The sequence below is a fragment of the Contarinia nasturtii genome, unplaced genomic scaffold (genome assembly GCF_009176525.2).
Source record: "Contarinia nasturtii isolate CC-2019 unplaced genomic scaffold, AAFC_CNas_1.1 Cnas_scaffold_1371, whole genome shotgun sequence".
Taxonomy (NCBI): domain Eukaryota; kingdom Metazoa; phylum Arthropoda; class Insecta; order Diptera; family Cecidomyiidae; genus Contarinia; species Contarinia nasturtii.
Genome location: NW_022198708.1, coordinates 4,990,162 through 5,006,450, shown reverse-complemented (window position 1 = coordinate 5,006,450; position 16,289 = coordinate 4,990,162). Strand labels below are relative to the sequence as shown.

Sequence of the window (16,289 nt, the reverse complement as noted above, 5' to 3'; positions counted from 1 at the left end):
TTAAGAACTATTATAACTTAGTTCAGATAAATGGATGAATTAGACGGCCCAGTGTTCAATATAAAAGAGTGATAATTGATTTAAAAAAAATGCCGGAAAAAAGAAATTCATAAAAAGTCAAGTGTCCTCTTGAGATATGTAGCTTTTGAAACATTCAATATTATCATTAGATTGTTTTCGCTGTTTACACTTGGTTATTGTTCCCAGTAATTCCAATCATCAGTTGTAATTTCAAAGGTTTATAGACAGATAATCTGCGCCGCGATTATTAATTATTTCAAAAATGAAATTTTTGGTGACTTGTATTCTGTTCTCAACAATAATGGTAATTTCACATATTTGTTTTACATTTTTCCAATCTTAGTACACACAGAAAATATATACAAAGAAAACTAGATGACAACGCCTTATGAAAATCAAATGGACAAATACAATTTCAACTTTTAGATGGCATTGTCATTTAGTTTTTAATGTACACAGAAAATTAACCGGATTATTTATTTAGCTGGTAAATGCTGATGTCAGTCGCCTCAAATCCGATCGCAGTATTTTTGGATTATTTGGGGAAAATGATCATGATTCGATCATGACACCGGAACAAAGAAAATGCATGGGTGATGAACTTAAGAAGCTGGCTATTCAATATCCCGAATTGAAGCATTGGTTTGAAGACATTGAAAAATTTATTAATTCAATGGTAGAAAAACAGAATGAATGTTTGAAACTTCCAGAAATGGATAAATTGTAAGTTGTGATGAAAATTTTATGGAAGAGTTACGATTTTTTTTTTAAATTTTGACATCGTTTCAATTTTATGTCTTTAATTTTAGTAAATGTATGTTGGAGACGCTTCTATCTGCTAGAGACGAATGGGAGCAATTGACTGCACAATTAACAGAAGTAAGCTATTACTAAAATTATTTTTCAACGTTTTCTTTTAAATCAAATTGTGATGAAAATGTTCTCATTCCAATATTTGTACGAACAGGAACAAGAGGGACCAATCCTCGAAAAGGTCAAATCAATTGAAGATTATTGTTTCGAGCAATAAGACATATTTGGCGATATTTCACCTCATTAAGAAGCGTAATGTATAGAATGCAAAAACTTTTACGATGCGATGCTTTAAAAATAAACATCTTTTAAAGATAGAGAAGATTTATTTACATGTCAAATGAAATGTACTAACTAACTTCAAAATAAAAGCTTCAGATAAAAAAAAATGATGAAAAATTATTCTTATCTCCCATGCTGTGCACTGGATTGTTCAACTCAACATAAGATCCATTAAAAACAAACTTTAAGCTTTTTTTTTAGAAACGCTTGAATTGTCACCGCACATAATAATAATAACTGAATTATTGAAGAAGTAAATTTTTTAAATATTTTTTTCACTTTTCAAAGAAATAGTTTCTTGGCCGTTTGGGGTTGCGTAAAATCTGCAATTTTCAATATTTTTTCAGACTTTAAACGTTTCTGAGATCTTGAAGGCCATCGTATTTGGGAGGTATATAAAATTAAATGTCAATTTTTCTAAATGTTGTCCGAATTAATATGAATACTTATCAAGAGCTATCATTTTATATCTGATCAAGTCAAATGAATACATGACATTTGAAAATGAGAATAAGCTATATTTTGCGGGTTATTTTTGTGTCGATATTCATTAATCTTTTGCAACAATTTTGGAAAATGTGGTGTTTTTTCACGAGGTAACATTTTTAAAACAAAAAGTGTAAATTGAACGGTAATTAATCCGATGTTCACAAGACTTTGAATTTCCAAGCTCCAAGATTTGTTTTTTAAAAAAAGAATCGAATGAAAAGAATAAATTGATATTTATTGAAACAATTCTCTTTATTGTGGTTTTATAAATTTTTTTTTCTTTTAAAGCACACTCAATTTGTTTTGTGGTTTCAATGTTCAATTTTTGTATTTATATAAGTTATTTTTGTTTGTTATTTTCAACATTTTCACATTTTCACATTCTCTCTCTCTTTCTGTGTATAGAATCTTTTCCATTGCCAAAAAATGTAATTATCATTTAGGAAAAAGGTACATTGTTTAACAAAAAAAGTAGAAAGTGTTTGATATCTCTAGCAATTTAATTCCATTCTTTAAGTTTCAAGTTTAATATGATTTTTCTGCAGTTTTTCCATGACATTTAAATGTAAGAATCGTATTGATCAATCCATCCAAAGTAAATGTCAACTAGTTTGATGTATATTTAATTCAATTTTGGTAGATTTTAAAAAAAATCAATCAACAACGAATTAGATTTACCAATTTTGAGATCTATGAGCATACGTCCTCAGCAGGGGTCCGGGGGGTTTGATTACCTTCCCCCCTGACGAAGTGTTAAATTCGTTCAATTTGCTAGGGATTTTGGCCAAAAAAGTGAAGAGCAAAAAAACAAAACGAAAAAAGTACACTTTTCGCAAAATACACTTCACTTTTTTCAAGAATTTTTTTGCTAAGAACGACGCAGGTCAATTGTCGGATTCAACAAATCTTCGGTTCTGATAGTTATAGCGTGAATATTTCGCTTCAATTAGAAAAAATTCAATTAGAAATAGTTTCACAATATCGATACCCCATAAACGTGCGTGTTACTATAGCAAAATAAGACAGAATTTGTCGCTGTAATCTCCCATTTAAATTCAAAATGTGTTGGTGCGACCATGGTGGTGCAGAAATATCATAGAAATAACTTTTGCAATCAAAGAATGGGGCACATATGTTTAACAAACAAAAACGAGAAGAAGAAAAATGAACATATAAAACAAAATAAAAAAAGAATTAACATTTAAGAAGTGGCTCTAAAGAATCATCCAAATATTGATCGCTGTTAAAATCAATGTGATCTCTCTTAGATTTCACTGACTTTTCATTATTATTATTTTTTCTTTCATTTGTAAAGTCCGGCTTCTAACACTCGCGCTTATATAAAACAGTTAATAGTAATAATAGTAGATGCATTCTCATTCCCATTTTCAAGCTATAAAATTTACTCCCCTTCATTTTTCTTGACTATTTTTTTCGTTTTAGTTTTTTTAAAATACAATTAAATAAATGTTGATCCGATGAATGTACAGAATCATGCGGGCCAACATTCAATTTGTTTGTACAATTTTAAAAGGATGGCCAAAACAGAAAGAAAACCACAGAACGAGTGATAAAAACGTAGAATATACGTAGGTAATAGTAGAAAATGAAGTGTTTTTTTGTTGAAATTTGGTTAATCTTGACGAGGGAGCTTTAAAAATATGTATTAACTGTATATAATTAGTTGAATAACATATAATTTAGCTTAAATTGACAAATACGAATGAGCGATGGAAAAAACACTTTCACGGTGAATTTTTCTATTGGGTGCTGACTGAAACTGATCGATATTGTGGCACCGAAATTCAAAAACAAACGAAACAACATGTTTTTGTAATTTTTTGACACCCAAAAAAAGATAAAAGGCAAATATTTCGAAATTGAGATCGAGTTTTGTTGCCGGTGAGAGTTTCTCCATACAAAAGTGACATTTTTCTGAACCGGTCAGATCGGTCTAGTGCTGACTGAATGGATTTTTTTCTGCTTCTAACTGACCTGATTTTAAATTTGTTCCAATCAACCCTATCAAAAAACCAAAGAGAAAAAAATTGTTTTATGCTGCCATATAACTCATTCGTATTCGTCAAATTTGTGAGACTAGATATTTCCACTTCGATATATTTAATGTATAATAGGGTGTTTCTCAAATCTCTAAATGAGAAATTGGTACTTTTGAATTCAAAGATCACAGAATTCTATATTATTTAATGGCATTCATATAACGAAGAGATTGATAGTGGCACTTCCCAAAACGAAAAAGAAATTTGAAATGCATGAAAATGTAACATATTTGAAAAAGTAGTCGATTACAGTTTGAAGTTTTTTTTCTTTGTCGCTTGCACATATATAGACTCTATTCGATTGCTTTGACAACTTATTGTTGTAATTCCTTTGAATTCGATAAATAAACAAAAAAAAGTATTTATGTTTAACGCATTTTCAGAATCGAACAACACAACTCTGTAGTGAAGTCTGCGCAAAGCAATCGCCAATGGGACTTTTTCACGAATAGAGTGTATGTTGACCAAAAAGGAAAATTGGTTGAAAAAAATCGTACCGAAGATATGATTGAGCGCTGATTTTATGCAGTTTTGCATAAGAACAAAGAAAACGAGGACATGGAACCACATTTTCGTAGTTTTGTTGAGCAAGGAATAAGCCGAGACATTCAATTTGCCTGGCCGAACAAAAAATATTTCGGCAACATCATGAAATCGTTATACCAAAGTTATACGCGCCAATTGAAAACGAATCAAACGACACATGCAAAGAGCGGCTGCGAAATTATTTGCAAATGAGAGCTTGGCAGTTTAATGCAGTGTCAACCGGTTTGAAGTTCGATAAAAAGGATATTGACAATGCAATTGATTGGGCGATTCGACGGTATGATGCCATTCAAGATACACACCAGAATGCACCTCCAAAATAATACAAAAAAAATTGCTGCTTGAGATGGTTCGTGCAATTGTGGAAAGAGTTCGTAGACTAGCGAATTATGACAACATCAAGTAGTTCTCAAAAGGTAAATACTGGTTCAAAGCAACTGCAATGTCATACAGAGCGAAATCGATGAGTTTCACAATTGGGCGCTAGACAACAACGTCACAATATCGAAGATCAAATATCTGTCTGTTGTTCCATTACCAGATTATAAGCGAAAGGCAGTGTTCATGTGCAATGATGTTTTCTACGGAATGTTGGCAGAAGAGAAGCTACTTCCAAAATTCGAAGGTAAACAAGCTACCGAAAACTTCATTCGCGAAAACAAAGAACACTTCTGGAACCAAATATTCGATTTTGACAAAATCCACCACGTCGACAACAAGAAGTTCAAAATAATCAGCAGCCTTAAGCATGACCAACCACCATTTTAACTCGAAAATTAATTAAAAATTAATATTGTAATATTGTTACACTAACTGAGACTGACTGTTGTGTCTCAGCATTTCGAGGACGTACTACCAATGCTTTGTTTTTCTGTGAGTATTTTTCACTATTGTTTATCGCTTCGGAAAGTGATTCATTATAAAATGCCATTAACTACCATAGAATTTTGCCTACTTTGAATTAATAAATACCATTTTTCTATTTACAGATATGGGAAACACTCTGTAAATGAGTGTCCAGGTTCAAGTATAAAACGATGCGCTGAAGAATTAACTTGTTTAGATAATTACTATATATTTAATTCCAAAAAATTGTTTTTCTCTTAAAATCTAAATCTTATCTATTTTGCTCTCTAAATTGTTCAGGTAATTTTCTAAATACATTTTATTTTCACAAATTCACACGATAAACACAATATATGCCCGACACACATTCGACTGAATGGAAATCGCTTGCAAGTTTGAGTTTATTTGCGGTTACAGTGATTTTTATCGGACATCTTTGTTGGCCATATTAGACTATTCGGCAAATTCAATAGATCCGCTTATGTCATTCACAGTGATGATGTATCATATAAAATTTGAAAATTTTTTTCAACTGATTTTAACCAACAGTTCGAAATGAACAATTTTGTGTATGAATTTACTACATTTTAGGTACTGATATGATGAAAATCGATAAGATAATATTTGGCCACTGGAAAATAATTTTTTACCATTTTTTTTGTTAATATTGCTTGAAATACAAAGTAGAAATGAGGAGATTGCTTGAAATTATTTATAGTTGAGTATAGAAAAAATAAATCCAAATTAGACGGCTGGTATTTGAACTTTTCTTAGAAATGAATTACAAAATATTCGTAATTTCCATGATTGTGACTTTTTTCATGATTGTGAATTCATAAGCGCATGTAGTGGCCTCACAGACTATGGCCAGCTCAGCTCAATCTGAAATTATTATTTTTGAATTTTGATTATTTGAACACTTTTAATTAAAAACAAACTTTTGGGCATTTACATTCGTGTATGTGTGTGTGTGTGAATCGAACGAATTTTTATGTTGTCATTACTTAAATCCGTCCATAATTGTAATTATTAAACTGTATAAATAAGTTGTTGTATTTCAGCTACAGGTAATTCATCTCATTTTGTTGTTGTAATGGTTTTTTTTCTCTTCACTTATATCTACAATAGTATATAAATATATTTTTTTCTTGTTTTTCTCAGCTGCATTTGTTTTTTTTTTAAACTTATTTTCTGAATTTGATGCAATGAACATTCCACCATTCACAAATGCCTTAAATATGAATAAATTGGTTGAAGCTTTTACAAAATGAAATTGTTTTTCTTTTCCTTACATCGAAAATGTTCACCCTCGACTCAGGAATCATAATGTATATAATTAATATTTATTGTAGATAAACTATAGTTTAGAGGGAGTTCGATTAAAGTGCTTTCAATACGTTTTATTTTCTTGCTAATAAAATGTTTGTAAAAAAATTCCTGAATTTCATTTTTTTTTCTCATTGTTGCACTACAAATATTTATAAATGTTTGACGGTGTATAATATAAGTAAAAAAACTACAAGTGCAAACAAAAATATATCACAAAAAAAAAATTAAATGGAAATAAAAAAAAAATGTATTTTATGATCATTTTTAAATCAACGAAAAAAGGATTAAAAAATGTTTTTTTGTTTCCGAATTTCGTTTGTGGGAACTAACGAATATTTCGGAATTTGAATGAAACTTACGGCGCAGGAAAGAACGGTTAACATTTTAAATATTTAAAAAGAACAGAGACTGTTTCTCAGAGCATTGTATGCGAGAGCGCTCCAAAGAGCAAGAGGAGCAGAGCTACCTCTCAATGAGGAACAAATCTATATTTCAATATTATCAATTTTAATTATTATCCTCATTGGGAAGGAACTATGCTCCTTAGTGCGGCTCCAGCTCCTAAGAGCACTCCTGCAGAGCAGAACCTGCTCATATTATTAATCTAAGAAAAGGCCGCTGTTAAAATATTATGATCGTTATGGAAAAGATTTGTGATCGTTTTATTTAAAAAGCCGATCATCATATCATTTAAAAAGAAAAGTTTTCTTTTTCATTGTGAAGAAGGATAAACATCAAGGGCTTACAAACCGGAGTCGAAATATGACATCATACGCAAATTCAATATCCATCATATGGTTGGGATGCTTGAAATTATAAATAACAAATACCAAAATAAAATAAAAAAACAAATGAAAATGTTTAATTCGTATACGGAACAAAGCTCATTTGGCTGCGGCTTTGATTTATTTTGTATGGTCAACAATAAAAACAAATGAGAAAAAAAGGTTATCATCTTTAATATTGAGGATATCGGATATGTGTGTGTGTGTGTGTTACTATTTGTTAAAATTGTTTTTTTTTCTTCATCAAATTGGAAGGTGTGTGTTATGTTATAAATTTTTCGACAGAAACGTGCCTCATCTGTGTCGGCAATATTTCTGTTTTATCAAGTTTTCATTTTTGTTTCTGTATTTTTGTGGCTCTTAATTTGTTTGTATTTTTCTTTTAAATAAAATTGTTACTAAAGGTGATCTAATTGAAGAAAAGGAATGGCTAATTAGAAATATTGTATTGTTGATTTTACAGTTGGGAAGAGAATCAACAATGTACGTACAAGACTTAAATCAACATAATTCAATGTATAATGTTCGTGTTTTTTCAGGTGATTTGAAAACCTGAACTTTTATTTCTATTTTTTATCTTCTGTTGAATAACTAATAGTAGCTGTTACTGTGTTTTTTCGGTAAATTTTTCTTTTATTCTCTCTTTTTCTCCATCTAAATAAAATGTACACATTTACATTTTTATATAAATGGAAAACGTTGTATCGTGTTCATAAGTCTATGGAATTGATGACTGATTTTGCGTGTTCGATAGATGCTATGGAATTGCATTTGGGCTATTGGGAGATGGGCGTGAGTTAAGGGAATGTGAGGGACATTCGTGGATGGGATATGTGATTGTTAATACCGCGTACAAAAATATTATTGATTATATTGATATGGGAAGCTGTCGAGTGAACGCAATAAATTGTATTGGCATTTTATGAGTATGGTTTTTCTTTTGTTATTTTCTTTTTGTTTCTGTTTTTTTTTAGATTGTTAATGATTGGTAAAGATTTTATGCTTCTATTACGATTCAAAAATTTATTTAAAAAAAAACAAACAACAGAGTTTAAATATTGACTTGGCTGCACTGTTATTGAGGTATTTTGTCGTTTTTTTTTTTGCATCAGTTCAAATTCTCGTGTTTTCAATTTAATTTTATTAAAGTCCTTGTGTGTATCCAAACACACATACACAAAAACAAAATGTCGTGTTATCTGAAATTCTGGTTTGTATAACAGTATCTCAAATATATATTATCTTCTTCAATATCCAATTTGAAAATAGAGCAAATTTGAACTTCGCGTGATCAGTTTTATTGTATTTTAATGTATATTCGTATTTAAGTCTTGTTGGTTTCGAGCATGGCAGTTGTCTTTTTTTCTTCCCGTTTTTTCTTTCCCATCAAATGTGAATGCAAATTTAATTGAATTAATCAAGAGATAGAAGAAAAAAAAATCAAAAAAAAAAATCTGTGTTACGAAACAAAAAAGAAGATTAGATTGAGGTTATTTCGATGCGGATTGAGTTGACCGATCGTTAAATTACTCGAAATGAAGTTGACTGTAGATTCAACTAATTGTAATAGCCTTATTATTTATATGTTATGTTTGCAATCAATGACGATTGTGTGCCTTTTTGTCTGCTTATTTCTATAGATTTTTAAGTCTTAAATGTGACGATATGTACAACTTATACATCTAAATTGTATTTTTTTCTCTGTGATTTTTATATTTCCCATCAAATTTTATGGTAAATTTTTTTCTTGTTTGCAAATTTCCACTTTAATTTTTTATCTCTCACTTGAATTTTGTGCGCTTCAATACACAACCACACAAAATCTACAATGTTTTATAAAATAGTTAGCATGTTTATTATTTCCCTGACGAATTTTGTTTTGATGTAATTCTTGTGTGTATGTTTTCATTTTCCATTTTCATTTGATCATAATAAAAAAAATGCGTCTCCAAAAATTTTACATTTCAACTCAACGACAGATGATCCATTGTTTTTGATGGGCGAGTATTAATTCGTACGCATCCATTTCATATTGAGCATTTAAAACTCATAGTCATTATCAGACAATATATTTAGCTGCCTTCATCTGGATATTTCAGCTCATCTGGATGCCGTCAGCAGATGATGCGAAGTGAAAACAATAGAAGTGATTGTTATAGTAATACCAGTATATAACAAGCTTATATACCTATAACAATCACTTCTATTGTTTTCACTTCATATCATCTGCTGACGATATCCAGATGAGCTGTAATATCCAGATGACGACAGCTAAATATATTATCTGGTCATTATGTTTTTAATTCGAATGCTATCAACCTAAATGCGTTCGACATAATCGAAATGTGAGAATTCAATTCGATCATTTTGTCGCCCCATTATACTTGTAATTAATTTCTTTTGTGTGTTTCTTGTTTGCTAAATTATAATATCTTATTAATTTCATAAAAACTTAGAAAAAAGAAATAAAATAAAAAAAACATGAGAACCAAAAATTGTGTCCACATTTTTGTTCCATATATCTTATATATAGAAAACTTAAAAGCTAAACAACTAATGATGAATTCTTATGTACAACACTCTCTGAATCGACAGAAAAAAAGGAGAACAGTTTTTATCTAACAATTTAAAAATTATAAAAAAATAAACATAAAACAAGATGAAAAAATGTACATAAAATCGAAGATCGTGAAGAAACGCCTCAGAAAACGAGATGCATTTAAGTGCAGTTGATTTTATTTTTTTCGTCATAGTTTTTTGGGTATGCCAGCGATTTTTTTATCCTCAGTGCTGTTAGTCGAGCGCCAGGGTTATGATACCTAATAATATAATAATAATAATAATTTAAATATATATTATATTTGTTAATATTTTTTTATTATTTTCATTAAAAAAAAACACTCACCAACACTCTCTCATCACATTTGCAATGATTGATAATTCATCGGATACATGCCATCGATTTGGTATGCTCGGCCTCAGTTTATCCACACAAACCACCTGTGACATTACGAATTCAAATTTAAACAATAATTAAAGATTCCCAACGTTCTTAGCAAGGGGGTATGAGTATGAAAAAATTGCTACCTTGCGCATTTCTTCGATCGTTGGATCTGGTTGCACCATATCATAATATGGCAGCTGATATTCATCATAAACACCGCCGAAATTACATCGTCTTGATATTTCCCATAGAATAAGACCGAATGCATAAACATCGGCCCGTTTGAATGAATCAAAATGATTCATGTTCATTGACTCATCCAGAACCTAAATGATGATTACCAAAATAAAAGAAATTGTCATTCGTCCGAATTGATCGAGAATTTCAAAATAGAAACAAACCTCTGGCGACATGTATCGTTTGGTGCCGACTCGATGATTTGATGGTATGTCAACGGTGTCGGTTTTAATGTCGTGTCGAACAGCCAATCCCAAATCACCGATCGCACATGTCAAATTTGATTTTACCAAAATATTTTTCGATTTTAAATCGCGATGTGCAATCGCCGGTTTGCCTCTTGTGCCAACAATGTCCATATGCAAATGTGCGAGACCAGTTGCAATTGAAAGTGCCATGGCCAGCATGACTTTTGTGTCTACCGTTCTCATTGTTAGAAAATCGAATAGAGAACCATTCTCATGGAAATCGGTTACCAACCACAATTGAGTCCATGTTCCATTATCTAAAATGAAATGATATGAAAATATGAATGATGACAATGCCAATTTGGATGATTTTCTATACCTTTATTATCAGCTGCAATGAAACCAAGAATGTTTTCGTGTCGCAACATAACCGTTTGATAGATTTCCGCTTCGCGAAACCATGAGCATTCCTCACGACTCGAAAATATTTTTACGGCAACAAATTCACCGCGCCAGCTACCACGCCATACTTCGCCAAATCGTCCTTTGCCAATGACTTCGATCAACTGAATTTGGCGTGCAATCGATCGTTGAACCAGTAACGGAAGACCAGCTGCACATAAAAAAGAAAAACAAAATCGGTTTCACTAACCGGTTTGATGGGAAATATTTGAATATATTCAAAAGTACCTGATCCCGATCCGGATGTTGTCATTTCGATTATATCTTGAATTGTATTGCCATTGAGAATTGGATCACATACCGAATCTTCGGATGGTGAAAATGGTCGCATTCCAGTGCCACGCTTACGACGCTGCATATACCAGTAGCTTGAAAGTGTCACCATACAAAATAAAAATGTTGCACCAAAGATCATGAAGATCAAATCCCATGTTGTTAACTCCGAATAAAAACTTTCTGCTGAAAATATTCGACACACAGTTTAATGCATTTGCAAGAAAAATCACATGTTTTGATACAGATTTTTATTTGGAATTTCGGTCACAGTTTTTTTTTTCTCTAATCAATTCATACATTTAAATGGATGAAATTGATGCTTTTTTTCTTTTTTTGTCCAAATTTTATCGTTCTGACCATAACACAGCTAGTGGTAAAATGTAACATGTGACAAAAACACTCCAACTCCTTTTAACTATCATTTATACTTTCGCCTTTTTTCTTACTTTTAAAAATCGAAAAGAGTTCTCTAAATGAGAACATATACATTGTAGTATAAGCTCTCCCTTAAATGTTCCCAAATTCTTCCAATTTATTGGATTTTCTAGGGGCAAATAGACATTCGCCCTTCACGTGCCGACCGTCCCCATGTTCAAGAGAATGTTCATTCAATGGAACAACATGGTTTTTTCCATTTCAACGGCAATTATAGTAATATTTTGGCGGCGCACGTGATCATGGATCAAAAGTTACCGCATTGATTATTCAATCGACCGAAAAATATTATATAAATTGCCATTGTATGAAATCAATTATAAATCTTCAAAGCGAAATTTTTCAACGTGTAGGCGGAAGAACTTTAAACAACATTTCGCGAAGTAATGATGTCTAGACATCAAACTGGGAACTTATTCGAAATAAATCACATTCAATTTTCTTCTGCATCCAATTATTTTCCGCCGAAATGTAATTTTCAGTCAAAATGTTTTCGTTAAATTCAATATACATTGTATTCTAATGTTTCAACGGCCATACTGAAAGGGAAGTCGAAGGTACTCCATTGGAAATATGAATGTTTTTCGATTTCACATGACTTCAGAGGGTTGTGCAACCTTTGAAGGCTTACATTTAAGTAAGCAGATTTAAGACCACATCAAATTATGAAAATATGAATTTCGGTTTGGAATTATGAAGGCGCGAAATTATTGATCTGAAATGTGAGCATTTGACGTAGGCAAAGAAAAAAGACAATGCCAAAGTCATTTGGTAATTCGATTTATTTGGCTTCCAATCGATTTGAGTGGGACGCTAGAGTTTGGGCAAGAAATTGAGAACAAGCGAAAAGTATAATCTTTCATCGAATGCTTGAAGTGCTTGGCACGTGTCATTTTACCACCTGAAATGTACGAAAAAAATATTATTCATTATTTGGAAAGGAAACACATACACACACATATATATATATATAATTAGACAACACAATACTACATAAATAAGTAATATAAGCAAATAAAATCTGAAGTTTATTCAAACGAGAGAGAGAAAAAAAGAACACACACACACGACAAAAAAAGGCAAACAATTTTTCGAGTACGAACACAACGTCTATAAAAAAATTATGTATTATATATCTACGAACATGCAGGCTTAAACATTAAATGGTATCTGCTCTTAAAATGGTACACACAAAAGAGGAAACAATAACAAAATACATAAATTGTATATATGGGTTACACATTTTTTCTATTCTTCTTAAATATAGATGCACGTTTCTAGCCGACAAAGGAAAATACAGTATATTGAATAAACAAACGATGGAATTCAGTTGAATTTTAAGTTTGGAAAGAGGTTTGGGGCATAAGTGGGTTGGATAAACAAATCATGCGTGAATTATAGAAGGAATACAAAAGGTCCAAACTGGGGATCATATAATCCACATAAATAATTGATTTGAATTGTATGACTTTGTAAGAACATGCTTGAACATTTTTTTATTGTTTGATTCTCCGAATAAACCCACTTGAAACATTTGCTGAAACAACAATAATAAAATGCTATATCATTCGGTTTTCACTCCATTAATTCTCCTTATCATTACCCCCGAAAATGAATTAAAAAAAAATTCATTTCGAGAATAAAAAAAAAATACAAAACAACGATATATATATATATATATATAAAAATCATAATTAAATGGCGCTTTTCACAAAATGCCGAATCAAACGAAACCCTTCAGATGACATCACATTCACTTTGAATGATTTGATTGAAACATACGATGTGCAAAATGACTGTGAAACGAATGAACGAACGGTTTGGTTGGTTAGAGAAACAAAAAGGACACTCAATTCTTCACTTGAACTGATATTAAAAAGTAAATCTAGTTAGCTATTGTTGACATTGATATGATTGATCTGATTTAAGTTGAATTTGTTACAAAATCTGTCTACCACGTAACGTGTAACACATGTGATTTCTAGATGAACAAATAAATAATTGAATTTGGATTCTTGATGATTTATTGATGTTGAATTTCTTTTGTTTCTTGATAAATCAAATATTTTTTTTTTTTTGCCTTTGGCATTAGATACGAAAAAAAAGACACTTTAATTTACAAATGAAAGTGATAAGATAAGAGCGACAGTGTTTCACAAAATTATAAATATATATAAAAATAGTGAATGACAGATTCATCATTTTTTTGCAACTGATGTTGTTGTTATCATTGAGACGCACACTTAAACGCACATAATACAGAAAAAAATGTGATACGAAAACCCCCCAAGAATTAGTGTATTATCTCGCTTGACATTTGGCTTTGATAAATGAATTATGATTGAAATATATCAAAATTATACTAAAATGAAAAAGACACACATGAAAAACGATTGGGGCCAAGACGGAAAAGACAACGACTCATGGAAAAGTGGTAAAATGTTGATTAGAAAGACTTTTGATCAAAACTATTGAAGATTCACCAATTATGAGATGAGATTTTGTGGACAAACGGTGATTTGTTTATACATTTTCAGTGTCGATGAACTGTGAAAACACACATACATTTTGCCTGCAATGATGTTTGACATATAAAGATGATTCATTCCCATATACCAATGCGAAAATATCACAATGCGAAACCAATTCATGAAATATGAAGAAAACATGGTTTGGTCAAAACATGCAAATTTGGACGGACAACTGGCATGGTGACACAAAATGGCAAATTTTTAAAAATGAAATCGTTTTATGGTTTCTTGAGAAGGACGATTTGATGGTGGATATGGTGGTAGTGATGGTGATGGTGATTGTTGGGGGGTGGAGTGTGGGAATTATGGTCGAAGGATGTTGGAAAATTTGTTGTTCTCACCTCGTAGGCTTTCGATTCGAAGGAATTTATTACAATTATCATATTCCTTACAGCATTTTGTTGCATAAAAGTAACCATTTGGTTTGTTAACCCTTTCGTGGCATTGTATTGGTTTCGATTCTGGGAATGAATGTTCCTTTTTCAAACAGCTACATCATGTGTGTATTTTTGTGCGATTGTGGTCATTTAAATCATTTATTTTTTGGTATGTTATTTATAAAATTTTGCGCAGAGGTTTTGGTAATCGATGTATTATTGTGTGTGTAACGTCAAATTAATATTTGTCACGTAAATCGAAAAAAAAAAAAACGGGAGAATTTGTATGTGTTTTTGGGATGTGATTTTGCATGTGTGCGTTGAATATGCGAAGCGCAGTTACGTGTGTGCGTAAACACATTTTATGTGCAAGTGCATAATTAGCATTTTTTTGTTTTGGTTTAATTTATTGTTATCCACAAACGAACGAACGACCGAACACGGGTAGTGCAACCAGGGTATTGGATTTTCCAAAAAAAAAAGAACAAAAAAGCAGAAATTGGTTTTTGGTTAGATCTGTGTTTAAGTTTTGTTGTTGTTTTTGATTTGATGCTGAATATGTTAATATATATATTTATATAAATATCAACGTTGAAATTTTGATTATTGTTTAGTATCACATTTGGCGCAAGATAAAAATAAAACTATTATGCGATTGATGCAGAAAAAATCGGTTAAACACAACACTTTTTCGGATGAATCAAATGCGCAAAATGATAATTAATGACGATTAATGGATATTTTAATTATGTCTATCGAATGATCGAATGATAATATGTGCATTATGAATGAAAAAAACGACGAATTGATTTTCAAAAATTTGGAGTCGTACCAGACTCGGATGCGGAAGCAATACCGGTTCATTTGGTTCACAGACAAACACGGCATATACAATTTACAAAATTTAATTGATGAATACTGTCGTCGATAAAAAAGCAAAAAAAAAAAAACAACATAATGAATATTTGGACTATATGCATCAGCATTTAGCGACAAAAAATTGCAGTACGACAAAAAAAACTGTCGTTTACAGCTGTGATTACGAATTGTTTGAATGTGCGCTGCGCGCCGGTCATGTCAGTAATACGATAAACTCCATCATAAAGTTGAGTATAAAAGAGGAGATAAGGAAACGTATATGTAATAGCATATGTTACTCGTATACGATGACTGTGAGTTCAAATCGAAAAACAAAAATTCGTTGAAAAAATGGCGAAGAAAAATTATGGGTACCAATTCGATTGATAAAAACTCTTTCGAAAATAGACGCAAAGAAGCCAAAAATTCTGCTTCATTCATTGATATTCACGTTGACCATATGGTGTGTGGGCGCGCGTATCAACAATTACGACACATGAGTCGAAAAAATTCATAAGAAAAATGTGCGATGATTTATATTAAGATTGACCGACTGAGTTTATAAGATTCAATGCCTTGCCACTGGTTTTGTAACTGCTTATCCGCAAAACATTGTATTGGTGATAATTCATCAGTGGCCCTGGCTGATTTTATGCGCTGTCGTTGCGCTGTTGTCAATTTACGTTCCAAATTTAGAATTTGCTTGTAAGCAGCAGTTTGTCTCAGAGAAAGATTTTTTTTGGGAAATGCGTTTTTCTCTTTATCTCTCTCTCTCTCTCTCTCTCTCTCTCTCTCTCTCTCTCTCTCTCT

The 16,289-nt window shown here is 31.4% G+C and overlaps 2 protein-coding genes across 8 annotated transcripts in view; one reads left to right on the top strand and one right to left on the bottom strand.

Annotated features, from left to right (window-relative positions):
• Window positions 1-178: 178 nt before the first annotated feature.
• LOC116345888 lies at window positions 179-1,227 on the top strand. Its single transcript, XM_031775616.1, has 4 exons — window positions 179-325; window positions 506-744; window positions 831-900; window positions 989-1,227. The coding sequence occupies exons 1-4, from the start codon at window positions 284-286 to the stop codon at window positions 1,049-1,051; spliced, it is 414 nt and encodes a 137-aa protein (XP_031631476.1). The 5' UTR covers window positions 179-283; the 3' UTR covers window positions 1,052-1,227.
• An 8,149-nt stretch (window positions 1,228-9,376) lies between these two features.
• The window catches only part of LOC116345627 (TGF-beta receptor type-1), an 18,183-nt gene continuing 11,270 nt past the window's right edge, over window positions 9,377-16,289 (bottom strand). For 4 of the 7 annotated variants that reach the window (XM_031775119.1, XM_031775118.1, XM_031775122.1 and 1 more), the window contains exons 6-11: window positions 11,231-11,458; window positions 10,920-11,153; window positions 10,517-10,857; window positions 10,259-10,441; window positions 10,077-10,171; window positions 9,377-9,990 (exon numbers count right to left, since the gene is read on the bottom strand). In XM_031775119.1, coding sequence (XP_031630979.1) covers window positions 9,891-9,990; window positions 10,077-10,171; window positions 10,259-10,441; window positions 10,517-10,857; window positions 10,920-11,153; window positions 11,231-11,458 — 1,181 coding nt within the window. In that variant the 3' untranslated portion in view covers window positions 9,377-9,890. Of the gene's footprint in view, window positions 9,991-10,076; window positions 10,172-10,258; window positions 10,442-10,516; window positions 10,858-10,919; window positions 11,154-11,230; window positions 11,462-14,585; window positions 14,735-16,289 lie in introns of all 7 variants that reach the window. The other 3 variants (XM_031775123.1, XM_031775125.1, XM_031775121.1) reach the window with 3 other exon arrangements.

What these genes read in the sequence shown, in the direction of transcription:
- LOC116345888 (XM_031775616.1), top strand. Translation starts at nt 284, where the DNA reads ATGAAATTTTTGGTGACTTGTATTCTGTTCTCAACAATAATG. An exon ending in TTCTGTTCTCAACAATAATG is followed by an intron (nt 326 to 505) that starts GTAATTTCACAT and finishes TTATTTATTTAG; the next exon opens with CTGGTAAATGCTGATGTCAG. An exon ending in CTTCCAGAAATGGATAAATT is followed by an intron (nt 745 to 830) that starts GTAAGTTGTGAT and finishes CTTTAATTTTAG; the next exon opens with TAAATGTATGTTGGAGACGC.